Here is a 25265-nt window from a genome sequence, read left to right as displayed (position 1 = left end):
TAAATGTTTTAAATAAATGTCCTGAATCTAAATAACTTTGTTTCTTAACATTTCGCTTCATTCTAAATATTGAGCTAGTACTGAATATTAATCAAAGATTTATAAATCTTAAGCAAAGATTTCTAAATATTAACAAAGGTTTCAAAATATTTATCAAGATTTGTAAATCTTAGGCAAACATTTGTAAATTTTGAGCAAAGATCTCTGAATATTTTTTATATCTAGTCAGGATTTATAAAATCTTTTGCAAAGATTTCAAGATATTTGCTAAGATTTGTAAATATGAAGTCAAGATTTCTAAATGTTAGGTACAATTTCTAAATATTTTGCTAATGTGCAAATTAACCCCCCCCACCCACTGGCCCTGCTACTGACATTGAGAAAGTCCTCCTCACCGTAGTTGGCACTACATTGCTGCAGTTTGACACTACGACAAATCTGCGTCAGGTCCTGTTCGGACAATATGAATGATCCAGGAAGACTTAACAGTGAAAGCGTTTTATTTTACAAGGCAGTATATATATTTTTTAAATGGCTTAAAATTCTGACAGTTGTTAGTTTTAATTTCCAGTTTTGTTAATTCGTTAAAAACAATTGTTAAACTCAGAGAGAGTTGTTTGTGTTTTGTTTTGGGCTTAAAAGAAGAGTGACTGTGCTGTCTTTCTTCATAATGATCCGTCACTTTTCACTGAAATTTTATGTTTCAAAAGTATTAGAGGTAATGGTGAGTATCGGTAACAGTCTGAAAAAAGTGGTATTGAAGATCCCTGATAGCTGTGTCTTAATCTTGTATCAAGACTGCTCCTTTTGTGAACTCAGATGGTGGACCCACAGACAGATCAACACCAAGATGCTTTAAGCCCCGTTTCTACCAAGCTGTTCAGTTTGGTTCGTCTCTGTACAGCATGTATTTTGTGGTGTTTCCGTTGACCAATCCTGGGACAGGTCCCCAAATTACCAACCCAAAAGTCTAAAGTCTTTTTTTTTTACTGAGACAGCCACAGGTGTAACCGACCACTGCAACCGGCCACATCTCCTGATTGATTAGGCCTCCTGTCAGGTCTCTCTTGCCCCTCAGCTCAGTGTTTGGAGGAGCACCAAAGAAATGATGCGTATCTGGGATGTGTATCATGAAAAAGCTTCCAACGCCAATACAAAAATCTTTCTCTGTGCTCATGACACGCCTCACTTCCTGTCAAGTCTGCACACACTGAGTCAGACAGAGGACACTTTAACAGCCTGAACACTCACAGGCTGAACTTTTAAAGCTCTGCAACAAGAGAAGAACAACCCAGCTCCAAACGCTCAAAACTAAACGTGTTATCAGCTCCTGCTTGCAGCTTGGACTTTCCATCTGTCCCACTTCACTGAGCGACCAAAGCTGACACAGCCAGGAGCTGTTTTATCTTGATGTAATTTACACCTTGAAGAGGGCCAAAGTGACAATTTGGCTCGTTCAGACACTACAGTGATAGGATCCAACACGCCTGAAGACAGCCAAGACTCAGTCTGGAAACAGAGGAGGGTGTGAAGTCCTGATCCCTCAACAAGACGATCTGGGAACATGTTACAGGTCCAGAGCTCAGATTATCAGAAGGAAGCTACTTTCTTCTCATGTGTCCAGTGTGATCCTGTTGGTGTTGCTTTTATAATCTGCAAATGATAAATGGACTGGGGTTTGACCAATCAGAATCAAGTCTTTAACATCATAATAATCTAACATGAATCAGAAAATGAGGCCAAAAATAAATGGTGTCTTTTTTTTTTCTTTTTTTTTTTTTTAAAGAGGTATATATTTTAATTCTAATGCAACAGATTCCTAATTTAAAAGAAGGATCAGAGGCTTCACACCCTAACAACTTAGAATAAGGACTGCTGGGAAAATATTTAGTAAAATAATTATTAATTTACTCTGTGATCATGAAACCGTCTCTGAAACATGTTTTCTGTAAATGCTATAAAATCTAAAGACTGGTAACACATCTTTCTCCTTGTTTCTCCTTCCCTCTTCTCTAATCTCTCAGGTTTCCTCCTGGGAGCCAGGAAAATGAGTTTTATGGCTTTTTATTTGTGTCATTATCTACTTTGTACATAATTGAAGCCAATCAGAACAAATTCCTGCTGCTGCTGCTCTGATACAGCACGTACTCTGAGCGGCCTGACTGATGCTCGCTGACAGGCTGAATGACCATTAGGAACGCAGAGAGCACGTCGAGTATTACAACCAGAACACGAAGCACGTCAGAGAGCACAAATCAACGTCCATCTGAGGAGCTGGCAGTGTGTGTGTGTGTGTGTGTGTGTTTGTATGTGTGTGTGTGTTTGATAGTTGTATTTATTTTTCTCTTGAACCACTTGTGATTAATCGTCATAGTTTAAGAGCATATTTGGCCTGCGGTCTCAGAAACTCACTCTGGACCCTCACCCTGCCCTCACCGATCGTTAAAGAACATAACACACTTGTTTGGCTTGGCCACCTGACCTGGCAGCCCACAGAATTCAGCTCAGAAACAAGGCTTCTTGATCCAGCTCCTAATGAATTGAACAATTTAAATCAGAGCAGATTGGTGGCAGTTAAACATGGGGGAGGTTTCTTGTGTCTTGCCAAAGCTGCTCTAATCAAATTATGATGCTGAGAGGGATCACTTTCAGTACTTGGCTGCTCAGCTTTACTCACAGAAATCAAGATAAACAGGAACCTTTGACATCTGTGAGTGCAAAAAATAGAAAAGGGCCCAACGATCAGAATGTCTCCATGTCCACATTGATATCAGACCCCTCTGCATGCTGTCACAGAGACTGACTGTCAAACACACACAACCTGTCAAACAGCCCTCACCTGTCACAAAGACACCTCACCCCTTTTTAAACACAACTTCCAACCTTAAAGAGGAGTATAGTATTTGAAACATGGATGTAATCGGTGTGTTTTCTGCTGGACTTTGCTGAATGTGTTTTTATGGCTCTGGTCCCTGACTCTCATCATTGTGCTGCATGTGCTCATATGTGTTCAATACAAAACAGGAGATCATGTTAGAATACAGCCAGGGGTGGAGCAGGTGACACACAGTAAGCTAGCTAGCATTAGTGTGTCACGTTAGCAGATTGGAACTCATGTATAAAGTAACTATTTCTACACCTAGTGGTGTGTGATTCACACTTCAAGTTCTGTTCATGTTCGTAGCCCTACAATCACCAACATCTGATCATTGAACAGAGTTACACACACACACACACACACACACACACACACACACACACACACACACACACACACACACACACACACACACACCAGCACACACACCTGCAGCTCTGGAGACACTTCCTTTGCTGAGGTATGTACGGCGCCAAGCTAGGAGCCCTGAAGGTGCAGTTTCACTGCTTAGACCACCAGGTGGCAACAAAGAAAGAAATACTACAACCGCAATTTTAAAAAAAATCAACACAAAGAGTACTTCTTGTTACATAAATATGCGCAGATTTTCTGCCTTCTTCATCTTCATACGTTGTAGAAATCCTTAAATTTGACTGAAAACTCTTTAAAACACTCTGTTCTAAAAATAGAATAGAATAGAAATAGAATAGAAAATACTTTATTTATCTCCGAGGGGAAATTCAGGAGTCACAGCAGCAATCAAGAAAACACAAGTAAGAAAGTGTATAGAAAGTGCAAAAATGTCCACAAGAAAATAGATGACGACAGCCCGTCCACCACTCTCCAGTCCAGCCAGTCTCCACCTCCACAGGGTCCAGGACTGAGCCTCCCCAGCAGTCTGTTCAGTCTCTGTCTCCTGGATCCTGTCTGCTCACAGCAGGCGAAGCTCCTCCAGTGTGGCGCCAGCCTCCGATGTCAGCTCCGTCAGCCACGTCCGTGAACAGCATGATGCCGCTCTGCCCTCCGACAGCCCCTCTGCCCTCCGACAGCCCCTCTGCCGCTGGGCCAGCACGGCTAGCTCGTCCATCCCACCAGAGATAGATCCCACGTTCCCAACAATGATGGATGGAAGGACAGGCCCACGTCGTCACCTCCTGGCTCACACCCGAGAACCAGCACGTTGTCCTCACCTCATCCTCCTCACCTTGAGGGAACTCATCAAGCCCTACACTAGTTAGCATTGACATGCTACAGGCTGCTAACAGCTAATTTCACATGTAAACAATGCAGCCATGGTTACATGTAGGATCTCCAGACAAACACAGGAGAAAAGTAGTAAAAATATCGCTGAAGCCACAAAAAGTTTGGTGTCCATGACTGTGATGGAATCAGATCCTTTATTTTCTGTAGTTATTGCCCCTTAGTGGTGTTTCATTTTTTTTTACCCTGAGCTCGACAAGAAGTGAGGTCACTTGTCCGGATGTCACTTCCTCCTAAGCCCCATTTTTCTCCGGATCTAGCCAGGAGCAGTCACACATGATCTCATCCGTTGCCATCCGTGCCTTCACTAGTTTAAAAGCGGCATCATCGCTAAGTTATATTGTTTCTCTTTATTTAAGCAACATGTGCGCATTATTATTTGTTTGAGAAAGCAACAAATCTTGTTTTTTTAGGCTTATTGTGGAAAATGTACAATCTAAGCAGATGACGATTGATCTAATTGGTATGCCATTTAGTTTGTGTGATGTTTTGACTATATGTTAATCTAATTAGGACATTTTGATCTTTTATTTTGAGTGTCATTACTGAAGACATCATTTTGTGTATTGATGCAACATTTTATTCATCTCTGGTTTTGTCAACAGTTTCACACTTTATCCTGATTAAACCATCCAACTCAACACATCGGCCTGTTCCTTGGAGTTTGATTAGGAGAGTGTTTAGCTGTCTGTATAGCTAAGTCCATGTTCATGGGAACAACGCTCAGTGAGGACAGAACAATGACCAACAAATGAGCCATACAAAGTAATGATCCACTCCAAATACAAAGATGACGAAAAAGAGACGAAAAAAAAACGACAAGAAACGAACAAAGAAGAGAGAGCTACTGCAACAGGCAGCTACTTGGGCAGCGCCTAGCAACGGAAAAAATGAAATAACACCGGATCTTCATAAGACTTGCCAAAGCTATCAAGGGCATCACATAAGGATTTCTTAACTAGTTCAGAAACTGGTGGCTGAATGGACAGCCCATAGCTCTGCCTCTGACAAGCTTCTGAAGGGCTGGCCAATCAGAGTGAAGGGGGTTGTTGAGCAGGAACCCTCACGAATCACCAGCTAGAACAAAGTGTTTTAGACAGAGGCTGAGATAAGGGTTTATAAAACACCAGAGAGAGAAAGATAGAGATTTTTTTAGTAAAAGCTGTAAATCATGTAATGATACTAAGGGGCCCCCAGAAGGACAGAACTGTCTTTTCACTCTAAGCTGCTGATAGTCTGAACCTGGACCAAACTTTTGAATATCAAGGAAACACATTTCATTTATTAATGTTAGGTTCTAACAAACTCCTGTTGACATGTCTTCAGATTTCATCCATCAATGAAGTGAATATGCTGTATCTCCTGCGCTACTATGAACCACATCTCTCCTAAAGATGAGACACATTAATCGATTCTGCTGCAGCAGGATCACTGCAGGTGTAAATAAACTGAAGTGCACGTGCAAACCAGCTATTAATCAGAATTTAAAGCAAGAAAACCTGGACCCTTGGAAGAGTCTCTTTGGAGGCTAACATTGCTGCTGGCTTGTTAACACTGTACCATCAGCAGCAGCCCCAGGTTATTAGATCTTTTCTGAGTTCATCCTGCAGAAATGCACTCCAGAGTGAGGGATCGTCTTCTCAACAGGTCTTCGATGTGTTGCTCTGCTGTTGTTACTGTTACCGTTAGATCTCTGAGAGCAAACACAACAGCTGTAGCTTGTGAAGATGCGTGCAGGTGAACGCTAACATCAGTCCCTGCTCAGAGCTGAATAAATTATATATGTTAAAAAATACTGATAAAAAGTCAGTTATAAACATTAAAAAATGTCTTTTGCAGTGTACAACATGGGTCTCAATCATAGACTGTAAAAAATGAATGCCATCTTGCTCGGCTCGAAGTGAAGTTGCCACGAAAACTGCTCCCCCTGGTGACTGGCTGCAGCATAGGTCAAAAAATCTGACTTTCCAGTTATTCCAGATGAGCTGTGGTCAAACTTTAAAAAAACAATTCACCTCAATTGTTGTGGTGATTTGAGGATACCATTTGGCTGCCTTGTATTCAAGTCTTCTTTTTTCTGAAGAGTTTCGTTTTAAGAAATTATTAGAGGTTAAAGCGAGGTTTTACATCACTTTTAATAATGATTGACAGCTGCCATTCTTGCGTATTTTTTTCAGGGATTGTAAAATGTGTCAGATAGTGGAGTCAAGAGGTGATAAGACTTTCGAAAGGAAAAAAAAAAAAAATTGTCACCATCTCCACTCAGATTCTCTCAGAATCCCTCACAGTCTCTACTGCACAACTGCTGCCAATGGCGACGCCTGTGACGGGGTATTTTGGCTTTAACAGTGCAATGGCAGAGCCATGCTCTCCACTCTGTATGACAACCTCTGGTGGACATTTGAGGAACGGCATGTTTTATTGTTGTCCTGTTGGCCAAAGTGTTTCAGGCTGAAAAGTTGCAGCTCAGTGAAAAGTTGACTGAGTCATATCTCAGCACCATTATGTGTTTGTTTTGGGCTGAACATGGGAAAACGCAGAATGAATGTGCATTTATTTTGGAAAAGAGACAAAACACAAACAGCTTTTATTTTTCATCCTCTGTCCTGGAGAATTCATTCCTCTCAAAGTATTAGATTACAGGTTATCTGAGAAAGTCCTCAAACATCTGGAAGAAACATCTGTATCACTGGTGAACTGGCTTAAAATAAGTGAAGAGTTCTTGTTAGTTTCAATAAATGCATATTAATCTAGTTATGATTGTTTACACGTTATAACCTCTAATTTCTTTGCGTCCATAATCTCTCACAGACTCCACCTCAAGTAATTCCTCTGGTGTCCTCTGAATAGACATACTGTCCTCTCTTTGATACGTTCTGTACATACAAAACCACAAAGCTCTTTTTTATGAAACTCCCTGATGTGCGCACACACACACACACACGCACACACACACACACACACACACACACACACACACACACACACACACACACACACACACACACACACACACACACACACACACACACACACACACACACATACACACACACACACACAGGGCAGGGCAGCTCTCAGGACAGGAATGGGAAAGCGTCTGATTGTGGGTTTGTTTCTGTTCCAGCTGTTCTGCTGACAGCAGCGTGTTCTCTGGGAAAAGCTAATGAACCCAGCGAGTAACAACATCTGAAGAGAATCAGAACAGCTGATTGGTGGAAGGTAATGAGCGCACAGGGCCTTTAACGATGGAGGGTAAGACCTGCAGGCCACTAGTCCGAGGATCAGGGGCTGATCTTTATGTCTAAGACATGTTTTAAATGACCTTATTGAACAGAATGGCATGTGTTGTCTTTGTCATGCTTCATGTGTGTATATAGTGTATTTTCCTGTTTGTTCGTGCATTGATCAAAGAACAGAATAAAAAAGTTGACTGTAACTGTGAGCAATATGTTTTTAATAAGTAAACATGATCACAGGCACTTAATAGATGATGGATAAAAATGTGTGTGTGTGTGTGTGTGTGTGTGTGTGTGTGTGTGTGTGTGTGTGTGTGTGTGTGTGTGTGTGTGTGTGTGTTTTTGTATGTGTGTGTGTGTGTAACTGTGCTTTAGGTGCTACTAAGAGGTCTGAATGATTACACGAGAAATCAGCAGGATGAAAAACAGCTGCAGAGCCAAACATGTAAAGCACATCTGAAGATTTGAGGATTTTTTTTTTTGAGCTCACTGTGCTCAGCTTTGAAACTTTTATGAACACACACACTCACACACACGCACACACTCACACACACACACACGCACACACACACACACACACACACACACACACACACACACACACACACACACACACACACACACACACACACACACACACACACACACACACACACACACACTCATCATTGTCCTAAGAGTTGAAGTTTCTTGACTCAATCACAATATGTTCCAACTAAATATATATGACAGATCTTTCTCTTCTCCATAAATTCAGCTAAACCGTGTGTGTGTGTGTGTGTGTGTGTGTGTGTGTGTGTGTGTGTGTGTGTGTGTGTGTGTGTGTGTGTGTGTGTGTGTGTGTGTGTGTGTGTGTGTGTGTGTGTGTGTGTGTGTGTGTGTGTGTGAGTATAGCTAAGATGTAGAGCAGCTGGTGAGGATATTTAGAGGCTGGATATTAAACTTTAACTGCAGGAAATGAGTCCGATAGTTTTTCCTCCTGTCACCAGAAGCTTTACTATATACTTTATATATTTTGTTTATGTCATATCTACGTTTGAATCTGTATCTTCAATTGCGGAACAGTGACCTTAAAAACTTTCTCAAATCAATTTTAAACCAAAGTGTAGTTTGTTAAATAGCTCAGCTTTCACTGGTATTTGATCTCACTGGTTGAGCTGGTTGGACATCATGACAGCTTCCAAAAAGTGAGGATAAAACAATCAAAGCTGCTGATTGGCTGCAGTGCTGTGGCAGTTTTTCATAGATGCCAAAGGAAGCCTGGCTCCCCCAATTAAATTCTGAAGGAAGAAAAAAAATATCAAAAAGATTTACCAAAATATATCTTTTTTATTTCTGTCTTTTCCTGGTTGTTAAACGCTAAATCAGCGTACTTTGGTACAGCGTGAGCAGCAAACAGCACCCTGCTTGCCAGGCACTCATTATGTATAAAACACTGTGTGTCTCATGCCCTCTGCCCTGTCTGTCAGTCCAGAGACCAGCTTCACCTTAACATTTAATCCTGTCATAATCGCCACATAATTGCCATCATGTGGTTGGCATTGTGTTGTAGTGAAGCTTTGAGGTGTTTACCAGCTTTGTGTGGGCTTTCTCCAGCTCAACACAGACTACTGTGTGCCATAGCCATGAGCACGCGCATAGCCCAAAGCACCCACAGCTCTCCCCGCTCCCTCTAATCCCCTGATCAGGGGCATGGCATCACGCAAACATTGAGTGCGTTTACAAACATTCATTGACCCTTTCACATTTGGAATATTAGTATTAACCCAGTTGTGCAGGGGCCATGTGAACACAAAAAATTCTTTTGAAAAAGCAGGAATATGCTCATACTCTGTTTTCCAAAAACTCCCATAACACCCCTAGGGTTCTCCTTTTCTAACTTGGATATTTGGTCATGTATACACCTATCAGGATATCCCCATCCAAAGGAACGTTCATTTGTGTTCTGAGCATGTTCTGATTGCAAAGAATCTTGGTCTTTTGAGTGCTGGAAGTCTGCCATGCTGCAATTGTTGCTGTTGCTATGGATACAGAAAGACAAAGAGCGGGATGATGCGCATTGTGTCATGACATTTTCAATGCGTAGAGATGTTCTCCATGAGTTGCTTTTTTGATCATAGTACCATGTAAAAAGGAATTACTTGAATTGCTCACACATGAATGAATATTAACCTTAACCCAAATACTGACTGCATGTAATTGTAGCCATTCGTCATATCAACACCTGATGTGTCTGTAGGCTCACTGCCTCCCACTAACACTGCCCTATTTTTTAACACATGCACTGAAAATGATGACAAGTCCGTAGAATAACGTCACTGTAACAGTCATTGAACAATAAGTTGGGATGTCCTGATCAGCAATTCTTTTGCCCCCGATCACGATTATTTAATAATGAGTATCAGCCGATACCGAGTTCCGATCCGGTTTTTGGGTTTGGAGATCATCATGACTGACAGCTGCAATGACCAATCAGGCTCCTGCAGCACAAGTGGAGGGACCGTGGGAGAAAATGTCACAAACACAAACATAGACTGCAAAAACCGAACTCTTAGCAAGTGTTTGCCTTACTTTTAGTAAACTGTCTACTTAGACCTAATGTGAGCTACATTCACCAGACAAGTCTGAAGAAAGTCTTATTTCTGGATATTAAAAAAAAAAAGACGCCTAAATGTCTTGTAAAAAGGAAAATATCTGCCAACAATGTACTTGTTTGGGTTTTTATTCACACAACAATATTCTAATTTAGAGGAACTAAACTAGTTCACTTTTTTAGTCTTCATTTTTTTTTTTTCTACAAGCATTCTAGGCGTCTCTTTTGTCTTTTAACATCTTGAAATGAGACCTTTTGCCCATCACACGGGGTGGTGAAGATGAGTGCATTTCTTGGTACGTCAAAGCTCTGAATGTTTGCCTGATGTCTCATTCATCCAGATTTTCAGGATTAATCCCTGAGCTGTTAACAGCCGCACATAAATATGCCTCTTTGTTCTCATCCTTGCTTTGTTTTCGTCTCTAGTGTCCTTTTGCCTCCTCCCCTCTTTTTATCTGCCCTCTCTTTATCTCCCTCTTTGTTCCGCCTGGTGGTGAGTTATGGCTGACGAGGCGACAAGTCTGGAAGTGTTGAACTTTGTCTTCCTCCCTGTCTCATCCTGTCCTCCTCTGTGTGGCCTGTCTCTATGCCCTCACAAACTCTTTCCTCTTTTTAATTAAGGTCTTTTTTTTTTTTTTTTTTTAAATCTGTGCTAAATGTAGAAATCTCACCAAACCACCCTGAATTTTCTCAAAGCAACCCAGGGTGTCCTGAAAGAGCAGCTTTGGGAAGAGATTTTAGATTTTAACTTGAACAGCTTTAAATCATTTATCCTCATTGTCTTCTTGCAGCTTTTAGCTGTCTTTACACCACCGCCGTCTTTGGCTGAAAAAAGTCTGAATGCTGTTAAATGTGTTAGTTTTCCGTTGGTTTCATGTGATGCTAAATTATCCTTGTAGTGTTACATGGATTTATTTAAACTCTTTTTTTTTATTCTAAAGAAAGATCCAAACACACACACACACACACACACACACACACACACACACACACACACACACACACACACACACACACACACACACACACACACACACACACACACACACACACAAAAATCTTTCAATTTTTTAAAAACAACAAATTTCTGTTACTGAATAAAAAGCTGTTTTAAGACAGTTTACTGATCAGGATAAGAACCTGTTCTGTTCTGAGGTTTGAAAACCCTCCTTCTTTCTGTCTGACTCCCTGTCCGCCTGTTTGAAGTGTGTCTCTAACGCTCAGATGATAATGCTTCAAAAACCAGCTGCAGAGATGCAGAGAGCTGACCTGGCTCTAACAAGAAAGAAACTCCTATAAACTGTTTCTTTCGTGGAAGCCTGTTTCCTTTCCAGGGGGAAGTTGGATCGTTTAGTTACTGGGTCTGAAAATGAGCCACAGGCGGTCAGAGAGCCGCTGCTGTGATATCAGGACAGGAGGAGCTCACAGCAGCAGAAGACAGACTCACATCAGAGCTGGGCTTGAGGATGAGGACTTACTGACAGGACAGATGCTCTTTGTTACTCAGAGAGGCCAGGAGAGAAGACACACTCACCATGAAGATACCAAACTGTCTACAGTTCTAGTGAGAGTTTATCTCATCCCACCCTGTGCAAAAGTTTTTTTAGTAACTGAAACTTTGGACTCACATTTGCAAGTAATCACAGATCAAACAGCAGCGTTGTCTTTTCTTCATCATTACAGAGATAAACTTTTTTTAAAGCCCCTTCATGAACTTTCAGCCGCATTTTGTAAAACTATAGGTGTAAAACTAAGAAAAGTTGTATTTCTTTGCAGCAAATGTGTCGACATGCTGAATGCGAACAGCTAAACACTGCAGAACTGGATCACGGTGAAAACAAGAGTCTGAAACTGTCACTGTGCCAGAACCATGAGGACTATAAGGAAAAGAATTTCACCTTGAGCATCCCAAGACTCTGTCAAACAGTGAAGTGTTTTCATGTCTGAAATGACAATCACATCAGGGCAGTGGGTTGAAAAAAGGGCCTCAAAGTTGAATTACTTTTAACATTGAAGAGATATGTGGGTTTTTTTTTCTCCCACATGTGGCTCTGAAGCTCCCTGTGTGTGTTGAATTGTTTGGGTGTTGAATTGTTTGGTTTGAAAAGTGTTTAACACTTAGAGAAGTGGATGCCCTGCACTTTGATGTGTACATTGTGTATGTGAAATTTGTGGACTTGGGAGCTGAACATTTGGAGGATGGTTCAGGGTTTTTCAAGCTTCCCATCACTCAATCATTATTTCATCACAAAATCTCAACAGGACAAAAAAAATCATATGGGTTTAACAATAAAATTTCAAAAAGTGTAAAAGTTGCAAAGAAGCGGAGTGGGACATAAACAGTGGAAAGCTTAGTTCACATTTTGAACCAAGAAGACTGTAAGTGGAAGTGTGCTGAACTCACAGCATCTCAAAGTTGAAGCAGACTGAGGCAGAGCTGCCGAAGTCTCCTATCTGCACTGTAAAATGTAATTTGCTGACTTTAATTGAAAAGAACTTAAGAAACTAATTGCCTCAAAATTTCAAAGTAAATCATCAATTTAAAGTTGTTAAAGCTCTGTTTAGTCAACTCATGTCATGGCAGTAGCCTTGGGTGTTGTTAACACAAAATCATTTGTTAGGTTTGCTATAAAATGATAGTAATTTTTGTTGTGATGGCTTTTGATAACGTTGAGTGAGGAGGGAACACAGTGGATATAAGACCCTGCTGTTCTTTGAGATGTTGCACAGAGGACACAGGCTGTCTGTGTTCTAAATGGCACAGACCAGCTGTCTATGCTCCATGGAAATGACCAGCTGTCCTTTCCATGGAGCAATCTGAAGCCATCAACACATCTAATTTATTAGCATAAACAGTGGACACATTGTAAAAATCATTAATTACATGTGACCATGACCTGAGGAGCACAGAGAGCCAGCCCGTACAGACGAGCCCCAGAAAGTGCACAGAGGGCCAAACCGTGCAGCGGAGCACAGATGGCCTATCCACGCAGATGAGCACAGACAGCCGGTTTGTAAAGCAGAGCACAGACAACCTGCGCCCCCAACAGTGTAACTCTCACTGCACACCAGGGTGTCATATCCAGTGTGTTTCCTCCTCACTCACAGTGACAAAACACCAACACAACAAAAAATGTCTTGGCTGTTAAACGGTAAAACGGTAAAGTACTGGCAGCAGGGTTGTCTGTATTTTACTGTTGTTTTACAGTATAATTTTTTTTTTACAGAAGGTAAGTCCTAAATTGAAGACATGACGTTAACATTAACCTGCCAACTCTTACTGGCAGAAAAGCAGAAGATTACCTTGGTGCTTCTCTAGGGTCTGGTGATGGTTAGGGCAGGGCTATGATGGTTAATCTTCACTCACATCATTTAAGCGACGGTTGCTTTAGCCTGATGAGTTTCATTACTTTCATCACCAGAAAGTTATAATAACTAAGGGCTCTATTTTCGTGGCGCAGCGGAGGGGGCGCAAGCCTGGCGCACCCTGCGCAGTGCACTGCCAATTTGACAATTTGGTAGACCGTCTGCACAAAGATGGGTGTGACTGTACGCCGGGGGAGTTGACTGCGCACCAGGGGGAGGTGTCAGCAGATTCATGTTGGCGCAGTGACAATTTTGTGCCAAAAACAGCGCAGAAAGTGCGCTGAAAGCTCGCCAGCTCCAAACTGGTCTATCCTTGGCACAAAGCAGAGCGCAACCTCCACAGCTGTAATTTGGTGACAGGCGCACATGTGCGCACATGTCATTAAAGCCTCAGAGGCAGGTTTCCAGAGTGTCAGGCACATTTTAATGCAGTAAACAATCACAGCAATCGCTATTTAATGTAACTGTCTGAACCAGCATATACATTTATATCTATATTAACTGTCCCGTCACATCTGATGTCAGATTAAAGCCGTTTGTCATAATGGAAAGTTAACCTGACGGCAGCTGGAAGTTTGATGCACATCTTACAATTAAACAATAAACAGCCTTAACATCTGATACTGAGTATATATCTGGTTCTCTCATTTCATTAAATTCAAAGAAAAGAGGGAGAGAAAAGATGAAGAAAAAAGAGACAAAATAAATGTATGTCACTCAGGATTTACCCATGATTTCCCATATTTCTCTGTTTTAGTCTTTATTTTTAACCTGATCTAAAAAGATGGAGTACATTATTGTAAGGAGGATGAGGTGGAGACACTGGGAGAGTACACAGTATATCACCAAAGGTTCTGCTATTTGGCGATGACAAACCAGGAGTGCAAGTGGATCAAAAGTATTCTGAATGGATAAGCCAGCTGTGTTACTGTCTCTTCATTTTGTTCTCCTATTAATGACAAAGGAACAGATAACATCTGTCCCGGGAGCTGGCCCACACGGTGACGCGCTTTGTGTCCTCTGATGCGCCCCGCTGTCCATTCTCCTGCTGCAGGGACAGCGGCTCTGACCGTCTCCGCTGCTGGCTCTTTCCAGACACAATTTCCGCCGTGCTGGGGATCATCAGACCAATCAGATGCTGCGCCTTGGCCGCAGGGCATTTAGAGGCGAGGAGAGGCGCTCATTTGATTGGTGAAAACAGCGCTCGGCTGTGTTAAACCCACTCACGGCTTTTCTCCTCCCTCTTTGCCATTTGCCCAGAGGGAGGCGTGGACGAGCACCTCTGCGCTCCTCTGTGCCTTGACTGCGTCTCTTTTGGCACTGCAGGAAACTTGCAAAGTGCCCTGTCCGCGCGGCGAAGGCCGGCGCAGGGCAGGTGCGCCTGCGTTTGCACCTGGCCTACGAAATTAGAGCCCTAAGTGTGAATTAGGATGGTCAACATATTAAGCAGACATCAGTTACTTCACTTCACATCACTCTTTATTTAACGTAAGGATTAAAATTAGATTTTACAGTGTGTTTGCACGGCAAAGAAATGTTGAAATAAAGTTTAATGAGTCAAAAGTTATTGGTGGTAAGATGTAAAAATTGCCAGCATGAATCTCCTAAAGACCCTAAACATTATACAATTTGAAAAGTGAAAGCTTATGAAATTAGAAAGCTGTATTAATTGCTGAAAATGTTATAGGAGAACAAATTCAAGGAAGAACATGTTGAGAGGGTGACTCAGCATTTAAACACAATTACTTGGTAAGTCGAGTGAAAACACAACTTCCTGTTAAATGTAACCCACTGCAGAGCTGACACTGTTGCTGAATGACTTACACAGATCTGCAATTAAAGTTGTATGAGTTAAATATCTCTGGTGTTTGTACAAGCGACAGTAGATCCTTCTCAAGGAAGAGCCACACCAAACCCTCTTCAAGGGCAGGAAAAACGATTACTATGTCAGTTTATCATCATCCCAACTGGCGTCTTAATATTTTGATGTGATAATAATCCTCTGCACTCCATCCCTCACTGTTTGTCTGTTCAGTTATAATGACTGAGGTCTTAGAGGAAGGCCTGCTTTAAGCTGCAGCTCTGTGCTTCATCACCTCCTCCAGACACACATCAATCAGAGTCCACTGACAGCGCTAGTCACATGCTAATGACAAGCTAATGATGGCTATTACCTGACTCCTGCAGTCCAAACACGGCTGCAGAAACACCCAGCTCTGAATCGTCTGCTCTTTGAACATGACGTTAAAATGCAGCAGAGCGTAAAATCCAGGAGAGCCGAATCAATCCATCACCTGGAGCTAAAGTATTTAACAGAGGAGACTTCTTACCAGCTTCAAGCACTCTTCCCTGTCTCCTCTGTACTATCGTACTACAGTGGGGGAAATAAGTATTGAACGCATCAACTTTTTTCTCATCACATTTATTTCCAAAGATGCATTCAAACAAAATTTCTACCAGTCATTGGTATTAACTCAAATAATCCACACATGAAAAGAAATAACAACCTTCAGGTCCGTAAATAATGGTTATGTGGGATTAAGTGCAATAACACAGGAAAAAAGTATTGAACACGCTGAGATTCATCTAACACTTAGTAGAGAAGCCTTTGTTTGCAATGACAGCTTCCAGACGCTTCACAAAGTCAGCTTTGCACTTTATGCAGAACAATACTCACAGTGATTTGTGAAACACATTTGTACACATCTATACACATTTGTATAGATCAGACACAAAAGTAAATTATAATGACACATCCTTACATTTCCAGCGCCCAGATTGACAGATCAGCACACCTATGAGCCAGCTGATGAAACACACACATCAGATGTGTAAACACATGATTGCTTGATTGCTGACACACCAATCAGGTTTGAGCACTATAGAAATGCAGTTCAGCCAAATCTTAGCAGATTCACAGTGCCATCTGTCAAAAAGACATTTCCACAAAAAAACAGGTGAAAAGAAGCCTGTCAACAGTAACACTAATCAGCTATTTTCTTCAGTTTTGATACCTCTTCCTTGTCATTTTACAGTTGCTTACATGTATTTGTTTCTATACAGGATTGAGGGCCGACAACAACAAGGAGGAAGGGAACCCATATTCACACCAGACAAGAAAGAGAGATCATAAACATGGTTCTGGCAGATAATGCCATCAGTCTCAGAGCACTTTAAGACAACATTATTGGTGACAAAGCCATTTTCAGTAATGTCCATCAGGTCTCTCTGACAACACTTGCACGCATCCTGAAAAGACATCAAGTTCAAATGAAACAACTTTGAGTTCCTTTTCAGAGCAGTTCAGGAGGATCAAACCACTGAGGCTTGAGTATGTGGAGGATGTATTGTTCACTTTAGCATTGTTATGTTACACACTGCACACCTAACCATTTCTACCCTATCCTGAATTTATGCGTCACAGCTCTGTGTCCGTCAAAAATAGGATGGCTGTGTGTTATCTGAAACATGACAGATCAGCCACACAGACAGACTGCAACAGAACCGATCCAGTGTGAGAGTGACACAGATTGACTTGAATGGAAACCTATCTGATCTGGTGCTGTGACAGAGCGGAAACGTGCTGCAGACGCATCTGGTGTATTTCAGCCGTAAAAAATAAAGGGAGAACCAGCGCTGTGGCTTACGATGGAGCTGTAAAAGTAGGAATCAAAAAGACAAACAGCAACATAGCAACAGGAAACAGACCCCAAGTGGAAGTGGCTGAGGTCATGAGTGGGAGAGCATGTGTGTGTGTGTGTGTGTGTGTGTGTGTGTGTGTGTGAGTGTGTGTGTGTGTGTGTGTGTGTGTGTGTGTGTGTGTGTGTGTGTGTGTGTGTGTGTGTGTGGTTGTCGAATATTTCTATATTTCTGTGTAAATGTGACTAATACAGACGTCTGATAAACATGTCTGCAGACTGAAGCAGATGTCTCTACACAATTTCATCATCACTACAGGAGTCCTGAGACACAGTCAGAAAAGTCTTTCACTTTGAGTGAAGCAAATACAGAGCAGTAAAGGTGCATTACGTAAAATTTAGTATTGTTAAACAGAGCAGATGTGGTAGAAATGGACGATAATATTCATGGGATCTCACAGAATAAGAAGTGACTTCAGAAGATTGACAAACGTGGAGGACAATCTTCCAGCTATCCTAACATGTGTTCTGTTATAAAGTGAAGAAACTCTCAAATTGTCAGGTTGAATAACACCACAAGCTGCTCTTCTTCTTCTCCAGTTTTCCTCTTGACTCTGGGTACAGAGGCAGGAATCATGAAGGTTAAACATGTTTATCATCTTTGATTTCAGATCAGGGAGGATCTGCTGCAGGCATGAGCAGGAAAATAATCGACTCCAAACACCTAAGGATTATTTGGACAAATAATTGGTTACTGTGAATCACGATCAGATAACAGCCCCGATAACCAATCACCATCATAACCTCTTTAAAAAAAGCTTCCTCACCATGTTTCAGTCTAACTGAATAAAACTCCAGAGTGAGTTTAAAACCAGTCTTCTTATAGTATACATTTTTGTATATATTTTATTTTTAACTTTTGCATGCAAACACTTTTGAGTTTTATATTGTGAATTATATTAATTATTTCTTGAATTATTATTTCAGTTCTTAATATTTTTTTACTATTTGCACCAACAGACCAAGACAAAATCCTTACAATGAAAAACAGTTGCTTGGCAACTGATTCTGATTCTGGTGTGTGTCTCTTTAGTGTCTTCAAATGAGCTCCTATAACCACGCCCCTCTCCTCCACCATGAACAACATGTGATGTCACAAGTTGAGCAGATTCTGATCAGAGCTGCGGACTGAGTGTTATCAGACACACACAATGGACTGGGTTCACATTAAGGTCATTGTCCAGAACTGTTTCTGTGAATAAGACTATGGGAGCAGGTCTTCTTTTACAGAGGCGGCCATCTTGCAATGCCATGTTTCTGCAGAAGCACAGATGGACAAACTACTGATGAACACAACATGCATCTACCTTTGTCTTCAAGCTTTCTCCTTTCTCCTCTTCAGACGGTTCAGAGCTATTTTTGTTTCTGTGCAGAAAGTTATCATCAAAGGAGGAAACAGCACCAGAGGTTGATAGCTGAGATCTGACCACAGAGTATGCCTGTCTGTGTCTCTGTCTGTGTCTGTTTGAAGCCAGTCATTTGGCAGAAAGCTAAACAAGCCTCCTGTTAACTACCTCAACCTCTGCTGTTTACACACACACACACACACACACACACACACACACACACACACACACACACACACACACACACACACACACACACACACACACACACACACACTCTCTCTGGAAAACCAGTAGACCACTTCAAAGCTGCTCCACCCGTCCAAACCAAAGCGTGACTCTGAGTGCAGCTAAACATCCTGACACTTTGAACTGAGACTCTGCTGCTGGCTCACAGAGAGACCAGGTTCTGTGTCTGAACCCTGACCCAACAGTTTATTTACGTTCCGCATTAAACAGAGCTGATGAATTTTATGAAGTACGGGTGTCACAGAGGTGCCACTCTTACTGTTAATCTCTGAATCAGACGATTACCCAGCTGTTATGATATCATCAGTCGGTGAGAGGCGCTGCATTTCTCTGTAAACATCCAGTTCAGCTCAGTGTTTCACAAACACAGTAACCAACCTCAACTTCACGGTGAACACAGCGCAAATATCTGAGGGTGGTAGAAAAAAACTAGTGCTGGGCAAGTTAACGCGTTATTTTCGCATTAACTCGCCAATCTATTAACGCCGTTAAATATTTTATCGCACATTAGTGCACGTTGCTCACATGCTTTTATTTTGTAAATGTCTGTCGCTGACCGGAAGTGAAATTGGCAGAAAAACACGATGAGTAACCAAAACAAGCATGGAGAAGAGGGGCATTTCGGCTATATTTTTTCATCCATTGCCAGTGTTATCATAAAGTCAGCTCGTCTACCGTCTTCAGACTACGACTTCGAGCTTGACGGTTGTCCTTACCGGTTTGAGCCTGAGTACACGGACGAGGAGCTCCATGAAAGAAGGATGCAGAGGGAGAGAGACGAGCTGGCTCCAGAACAACAAACAGGAACACGTCCACGACTCAATGCCAACTGGTGGTGCGCTTGTGGACAGTGTTCGCCTATGGCAACAGAAGAGGAGTTTGTGATAACGATAGATAGCGATGGATGAAAAAATATAGCTGAACTGAGCGATTCTGCAGAGATTATGTCCCGCGCCGAAGCTCCCTTGCCTCCTCCCTAAAATCAGCTGTAAATAACTTCTGAAGGACTCCGCGCTGCACAATGTTTGTCTGAGTGAGTATATGAGCATGCACACACCTATAAATAAGGTCCAGGTGTCAAAAAACCAGTGTTGCCCTTTACAGGCGCTCGCCGCTTAGTGTATCAGTCCGTGCGCACGGCGTGCCAGATATAAACAAACGCAGGTAGTCTGCCAGGACGAAGAGACACGATGAGAGCTAAGGCCGTATTTAGCTGTGTTTTTGTGTGAAAGCAACGCGCTGAAAATTCTCTAAATAAAGCATGAATGCAGACAGATAGAGTTTTTTGGTGGAAGTCCGTTTATTTGTGTTTTGGTCAAGTAAAATATGGCCCCGTCTGAGTGCAGAGGAAACCGGCAGAGGAGCAGGGAGGGGGTGTTTGGTGCGAGCGCTCTGGGCTTCTGCTGCACAAAAACACTTCTGTAGGGGTAATTTCTGCCCTAAACCTTGTGATAGGACCCAACTTGTTCCATCCCGGAGTATCACTTTAATGCCCTGACCGTGGCAATAAGCTTTAATTTTGTATTTACATTTTGTAAATTTTATTTGCACTAAATATGTGATTTAACTATTACTGTATAACAAGTACTGATTTAGTGTTTGCATGACAGATGTTATGGCACTTTCACAATGCGATTAATTATGATTAATCAGGGAAATCATGCGATTAATTACGATTAAAAGTTTTAATCGTTGCCCAGCCCTAAAAAAAACATGTAACTCCTTAATCAGAGTTTGACTTTGCTAAATGCTTCAGGCTCATCGTCAAGTTAGTTTCCTACACTCATGACCTAATTTTTGTGTAATCAAAAATGTATGATTCAAATTTATATTTTTGATTGTCTTAATGAACACTGGTTTCTGTTAATCTGAACTTTGTTCTTGTTAGTCGAAACTGCCCGTTGGTCAGAACCGGCCGTTGACAGACCGGCAGCCCCACCCGACGGCACCGGTCCATCTGGACCCTTGAACGTCCAGATGGCCAGTCCGCCCATGCCTGAGTCCAACCTTCTTCTCAGAGCTGTCGTCCTCTCTCCATGGATATTTATCCATTCTGTTGAAGCCCAGAAACAGTAGAGCAGCCTTTCCTCAGCAAGTGAATGACGTGGCGTTGTTGTTGGGATGTTTTGGCCAAACTAGATGTCTCTTGAAAAGATCGCAGAGCATAGATGTGGCTGTTGGACTGTCTTCACTTTCTAGTTTGATGTATTTCCACACTGCTGACACTGAAGCCACAGAGTTGTTAGAGCTAAGCTAGCAGACAATACCTTGTTTGTTTGTGTTCGCCCTTTGAGCCTTTTGTCCCTGTAGAGTTACTGTAAGGTGCTGTAAAGCAGATGTTATGCTGAAACGTATCAGCTTGTGCACACGTGTTCTGTACTAAAGGTAAGTGTGGCTTCTATTCTGTGTCACTGTACCTTACCTTTTTTTATCATTCTCTCATCAACTTTATGAGGTTGGGCGCACTTATAGTGCTCAGTTTTACTGACATGTTGGCGTTTGGCAGCATTTTTGGCTTTATGACAGCTAACGTGAATGATCGGTTGAGAGGATTGGCTATAATTTCAGATCACCGATACTTTAAAAAATGCAAAAATCATCCTGGTCCAATACTAGGGATCAGGACATCCCTAGTTGTTATGATCGTTGTGGTCTACCATGTTGTGCTTGTGCAGCTGAATCTGTGACTGTCTTTAACAAAATGAGCATCTGTTGCTCTTAGCATTCACTCACACAGCACACACCACATGATTGGCCCAGCTCTACTTCAATGGAGATCTACCAAAAACTGCTTCTGGACAAGACAGTTATAGCACCACCTACAGGCCTGGCATGCGTACTACAGCCTTTTCAGTCCCTCATTGTTTCCATGTAAACACAGATTTTTTTCACTGCGTTTTTCAGATTAAATGTAGTCCTGTAAACGAGGTCAGAGAGCTAGAGAGACAGAGACGGTGGAGACAGAGTTATCTGAACTGAATCACAGCTGTGATGAGAGGATGCTGACACCAGTTGGTGGACGGATGTTTCAGAGGGAAACAGAGATAACGTACTGACTGCTGACCCTGTCTGAACCCTAGAGGTCAAAGGTCAGCTGTCTGCCTCCTGTCAGGGGGCAGCAGCTCTCAGCTCTGGACTTGACCCTCCTCTGAGGTCCAACAGAGTGGGTGGTAGAAGCAAACACACAAGCAGCCAGGAGCTTATATAAGATATGCATTAATCTCACAGAGGCACACACACACACACACACACACACACACACACACACACACACACACACGCACGCACGCACGCACGCACGCACGCACACACACACAAACACACACACACACACACACACAGTGGCTTGTTGCAAACAGACGGACACTGTAGAGGTCTAACCCAGTGGAGCTTCATTTTAAATATAACCTATGCAAATTAAAATCTTTCAACAAGAGAGAGAGAAACTGCTCATCCCTCACCTTCTACATCACGTTAAACGTTTCTTTAACTGTACTTCCTGTTTGATCTAAGGACAGTAGACTTTTTTCCTCTTCCAATCAGTCCTTTTTGGTTTCTGACCCTCTCTGTGCTTCTTTTTTGTAAATTTTCCCAGTAGGAGCAACGTTTCCAGCTTTGTTCAGTATTTCTGAGCCGTGGAATACCTCCCTGTAGTTGTCCTTTATGTCCTGAACTTGAGGCAGCCATGATGGAACTACCTGATATTTTTAAAGCAGAATGAAAGCTCTGTAAATCTGCATTCCTCCTGTTAGAGTCATGACTCATACGAACCCTGAACTCTGAACCCTAAAACAGAAGCATCATTCATGCTAGGGCGGCCTCAGTCCCCACTCACATCTCAGGGATTCTAATGATGATGAATGAAGACTACACACACACACACACACACACACACACACACACACACACACACACACACACACACACACACACACACACACACACACACACACACACACACACACACTCACATTCATGCACTGCTTTCACAACTGTTTTCCTTCACTAATCTAATTCTGTGGATCAACATCACCTGCTGTGCTCAAATCACTTCAACCTGCACATCAGCAGGAGTGGGGGGAGCTGTCAGGAGGGGGCAGAGCGGCTGGACCAGCAGAGGACTCTCCTCGGTGTGGTCTGCACACTGTGGGTGGAGGCAGCTGTGGTCCTAAATATGTATTCATGTCTGATCTTCAACAGAAGCAGTGAACTGGAGACTCCCTGACCAAAGTTCCCGTTTCCACCAAGTGGTCCAGTTTGGATCAGTACATTTTGGTACAGGTTGGATCAATAAAGCCTGATTCTGTTTGTGTTCCCACAACCAACTGTACCCTTCTTGGTTGGTGGCGTGTTAGCCCGATGCTGATAGCAGTGTGAATAGTGTGAAACCACAGCAGCGCGACACAGTGTACCCCACTAATAAATCCAATGAAGAAGAAAAATGGGGCAGAAAACAGCAGACTTTCTGTGAAGTGACACCTGGAAGTGTCTCACCTCAGCCTGATCAGTAACTCAATGCACCCAAACCAGACTTCACATCCTTCATGACAACAACGCTTACTACAGAGCTCGAACATCAAGCTCCATAAAAGACAAAACCCATCAAAACCCTGAACACAGTTTGACACAATTCAGAACAAACCATGAACATCAATCTCGTTCTCAATCTCTTTCTGATCCATCTGAAGACCACATGTCTGTTAGTTTGTTTCCTCAAGCATCCTTTGTGTCAGCCCGAGTGTTTCTGAGAACTCTGTAAAAAGACACAGGCTGATCTGTGCTCTAACACAACACGGGGCCATCCTGGAAGTCCTCTTAGAAACTGCTTTACAGTGAATCAGAAGATCCCACGTGTACTCTGGGCAGCATGATGTGAAGCTGGCACAAGTTCATCAAGTATCAGAGAAATAAAGAAAAGATCGAGTGAAGTGATGAAAAGTTCCTGAGACTGAACTCAGACCAGGATTTTAAAGGATCAGGTCTCAAAATCGATGTGGCGAGTCTTCATCCGTCACAGCAGTGTCAGAGTAAATGTGGTAGAGATGAGCCAATGAGGCTCTGAGGTGGTTTCCACGGTGCACCAAGGGAAGAGCTACAGTTTGTTCAGACAGCAGCAGGTTAAGCTCTCTCTGTTTTCTCCTGATTGAAACCAGCTGACACTCACCAGAGCCACAGCCTGAAACTCTGATCCTGCTCCTGCAGATCACCGAGTAGGAAAACCTCAGTGTTTCCACAGCCTGAAATCTCTTATCACCGCTGAGGATTGACTGGTTCCTCCACATATTGGTACAGGATGGAGCATCAAACGGGAGAAGGTGGCAACACACGACTCAAGACAAGAGAAGAAGAAGAAGAAGAAGAAGAAGAAGAAGAAGAAGAAGAAGAAGAAGAAGAAGAAGAAGAAGAAGAAGAAGAAAAAGAAGAAGAAGATTTGTCTCTTACCTTCTGCAGCCACTGTGTGTTGTTCTCCATCGTGCTCTCCAGCTGCTGCAGTTTCTGAGCTGATGAGTCTCCGTCTATCAGCGGCGAGTCTCTCTGCACCACGCTTCCTCTGCTGCGAGAGCCGCCATACTGCTCGCTTAGCGCCGGGGATCCTCCGGCCTGGCACCCCTCCAGCTCTGGCAGGATGAAGGTGTAGCTGCACTGACCATGTTGGATGCGGTGGTACTTCCGTCTCCTCTCTGCTCCTCCACTGCTGCTGCCTCCTCTTCCTCCTCCTCTTCTCTGGCTCCTTCCTCTTTCTCGCTCTGTGCTGGAAACGCTGGTGGAGAAGATCCCAAGCAGCAGGAGGAGCAGACTGAGGTTCAAGACTTTCATGACGCTGTCTTCAGGGGAGTTTGAGGGAGGTCAAAAGATGCCGATCATGTTGAGGACAGGTGCTTCTGCACCTGATGTTCAGTCCACGATGTCTGATTCTGCAACAAAAAGCTCTCAAGGAGAAACCTCCTCTGGATGAGACTCAACAGAAACGTAGAAAGGCTCTCTCTCTTGTTCCCTTCTCACTCCCAGAAAAACGAGATTGGCTGCTCAACACCTCTCATCCATCCCCCTTCTTGCCACCACTTTATTTCTTTGAACGCCTTTCTGACCTGTTTTTGAGATCTTTCAGGATGGATCCATCAGGTCAAGGCCTGACATGATGTCACTGAGTTAGCAGAGAGAGATTCAATCCAAAGGGAAAGGAGTTTACAAAAGAGCAAAGATGCTACAGAGAGAGGAAGAAGATGCACGTAAAGAAAGATGAGATCAAAACAGAGCTCTCCTCTCTCATCCTCCTATGTCGGCCTCACTTTGAGAAGTGGCCGGAGAAAAATACTTCTGCCTCTTATCTGAGAGTAGCTGGGAGAAGGAGAAGGGAAGGAGGGAGGTGGGGGTGGATGGGAGGGAGGAATGGAGGGACAGGAGACCAGGGGGAGGTCTAGCAGAGTGCCCTCTCTATGTGAGAGAAAGAAAGAAAGCAGGGAGGGAGGGAGGAATGAGAAGCAGTACGAGTGAGGATTAGTGCAGAGGGAGGGAGGGTAAGAAAGAGAAAGTAAAGTGAAAGAAACAGGCTGGAGTAATCTCCTCAGAGTGTTTTTTTTTTTTTTTTTTTTTGCTCTGCAGTGAGTCCAGATGCCTTGTTTGGTCACTCAAACT

At 42.8% G+C, this 25265-nt stretch overlaps 1 protein-coding gene across 1 annotated transcript in view; it reads right to left on the bottom strand.

The window, feature by feature from the left end:
* angpt4 (angiopoietin 4) overlaps window positions 1-24832 on the bottom strand; it is an 82663-nt gene extending 57831 nt beyond the window's left edge. Inside the window, exon 1 of the mRNA XM_074680134.1 lies at window positions 24072-24832. Within this exon, the coding sequence (XP_074536235.1) occupies window positions 24072-24446 (375 nt within the window). The 5' untranslated portion in view covers window positions 24447-24832. The remainder of the gene's footprint in view (window positions 1-24071) is intronic.
* Window positions 24833-25265: the final 433 nt, after the last annotated feature.

This window comes from Halichoeres trimaculatus, unplaced genomic scaffold (assembly GCF_033239565.1).
Source record: "Halichoeres trimaculatus isolate MK-OKI-2021-1 unplaced genomic scaffold, fHalTri1.1 fHalTri1_scaffold_1, whole genome shotgun sequence".
Lineage (NCBI taxonomy): Eukaryota > Metazoa > Chordata > Actinopteri > Labriformes > Labridae > Halichoeres > Halichoeres trimaculatus.
The sequence above is the reverse complement of the archived record's forward strand: the minus strand, read 5'-3'. Positions and strand labels throughout refer to the sequence as shown.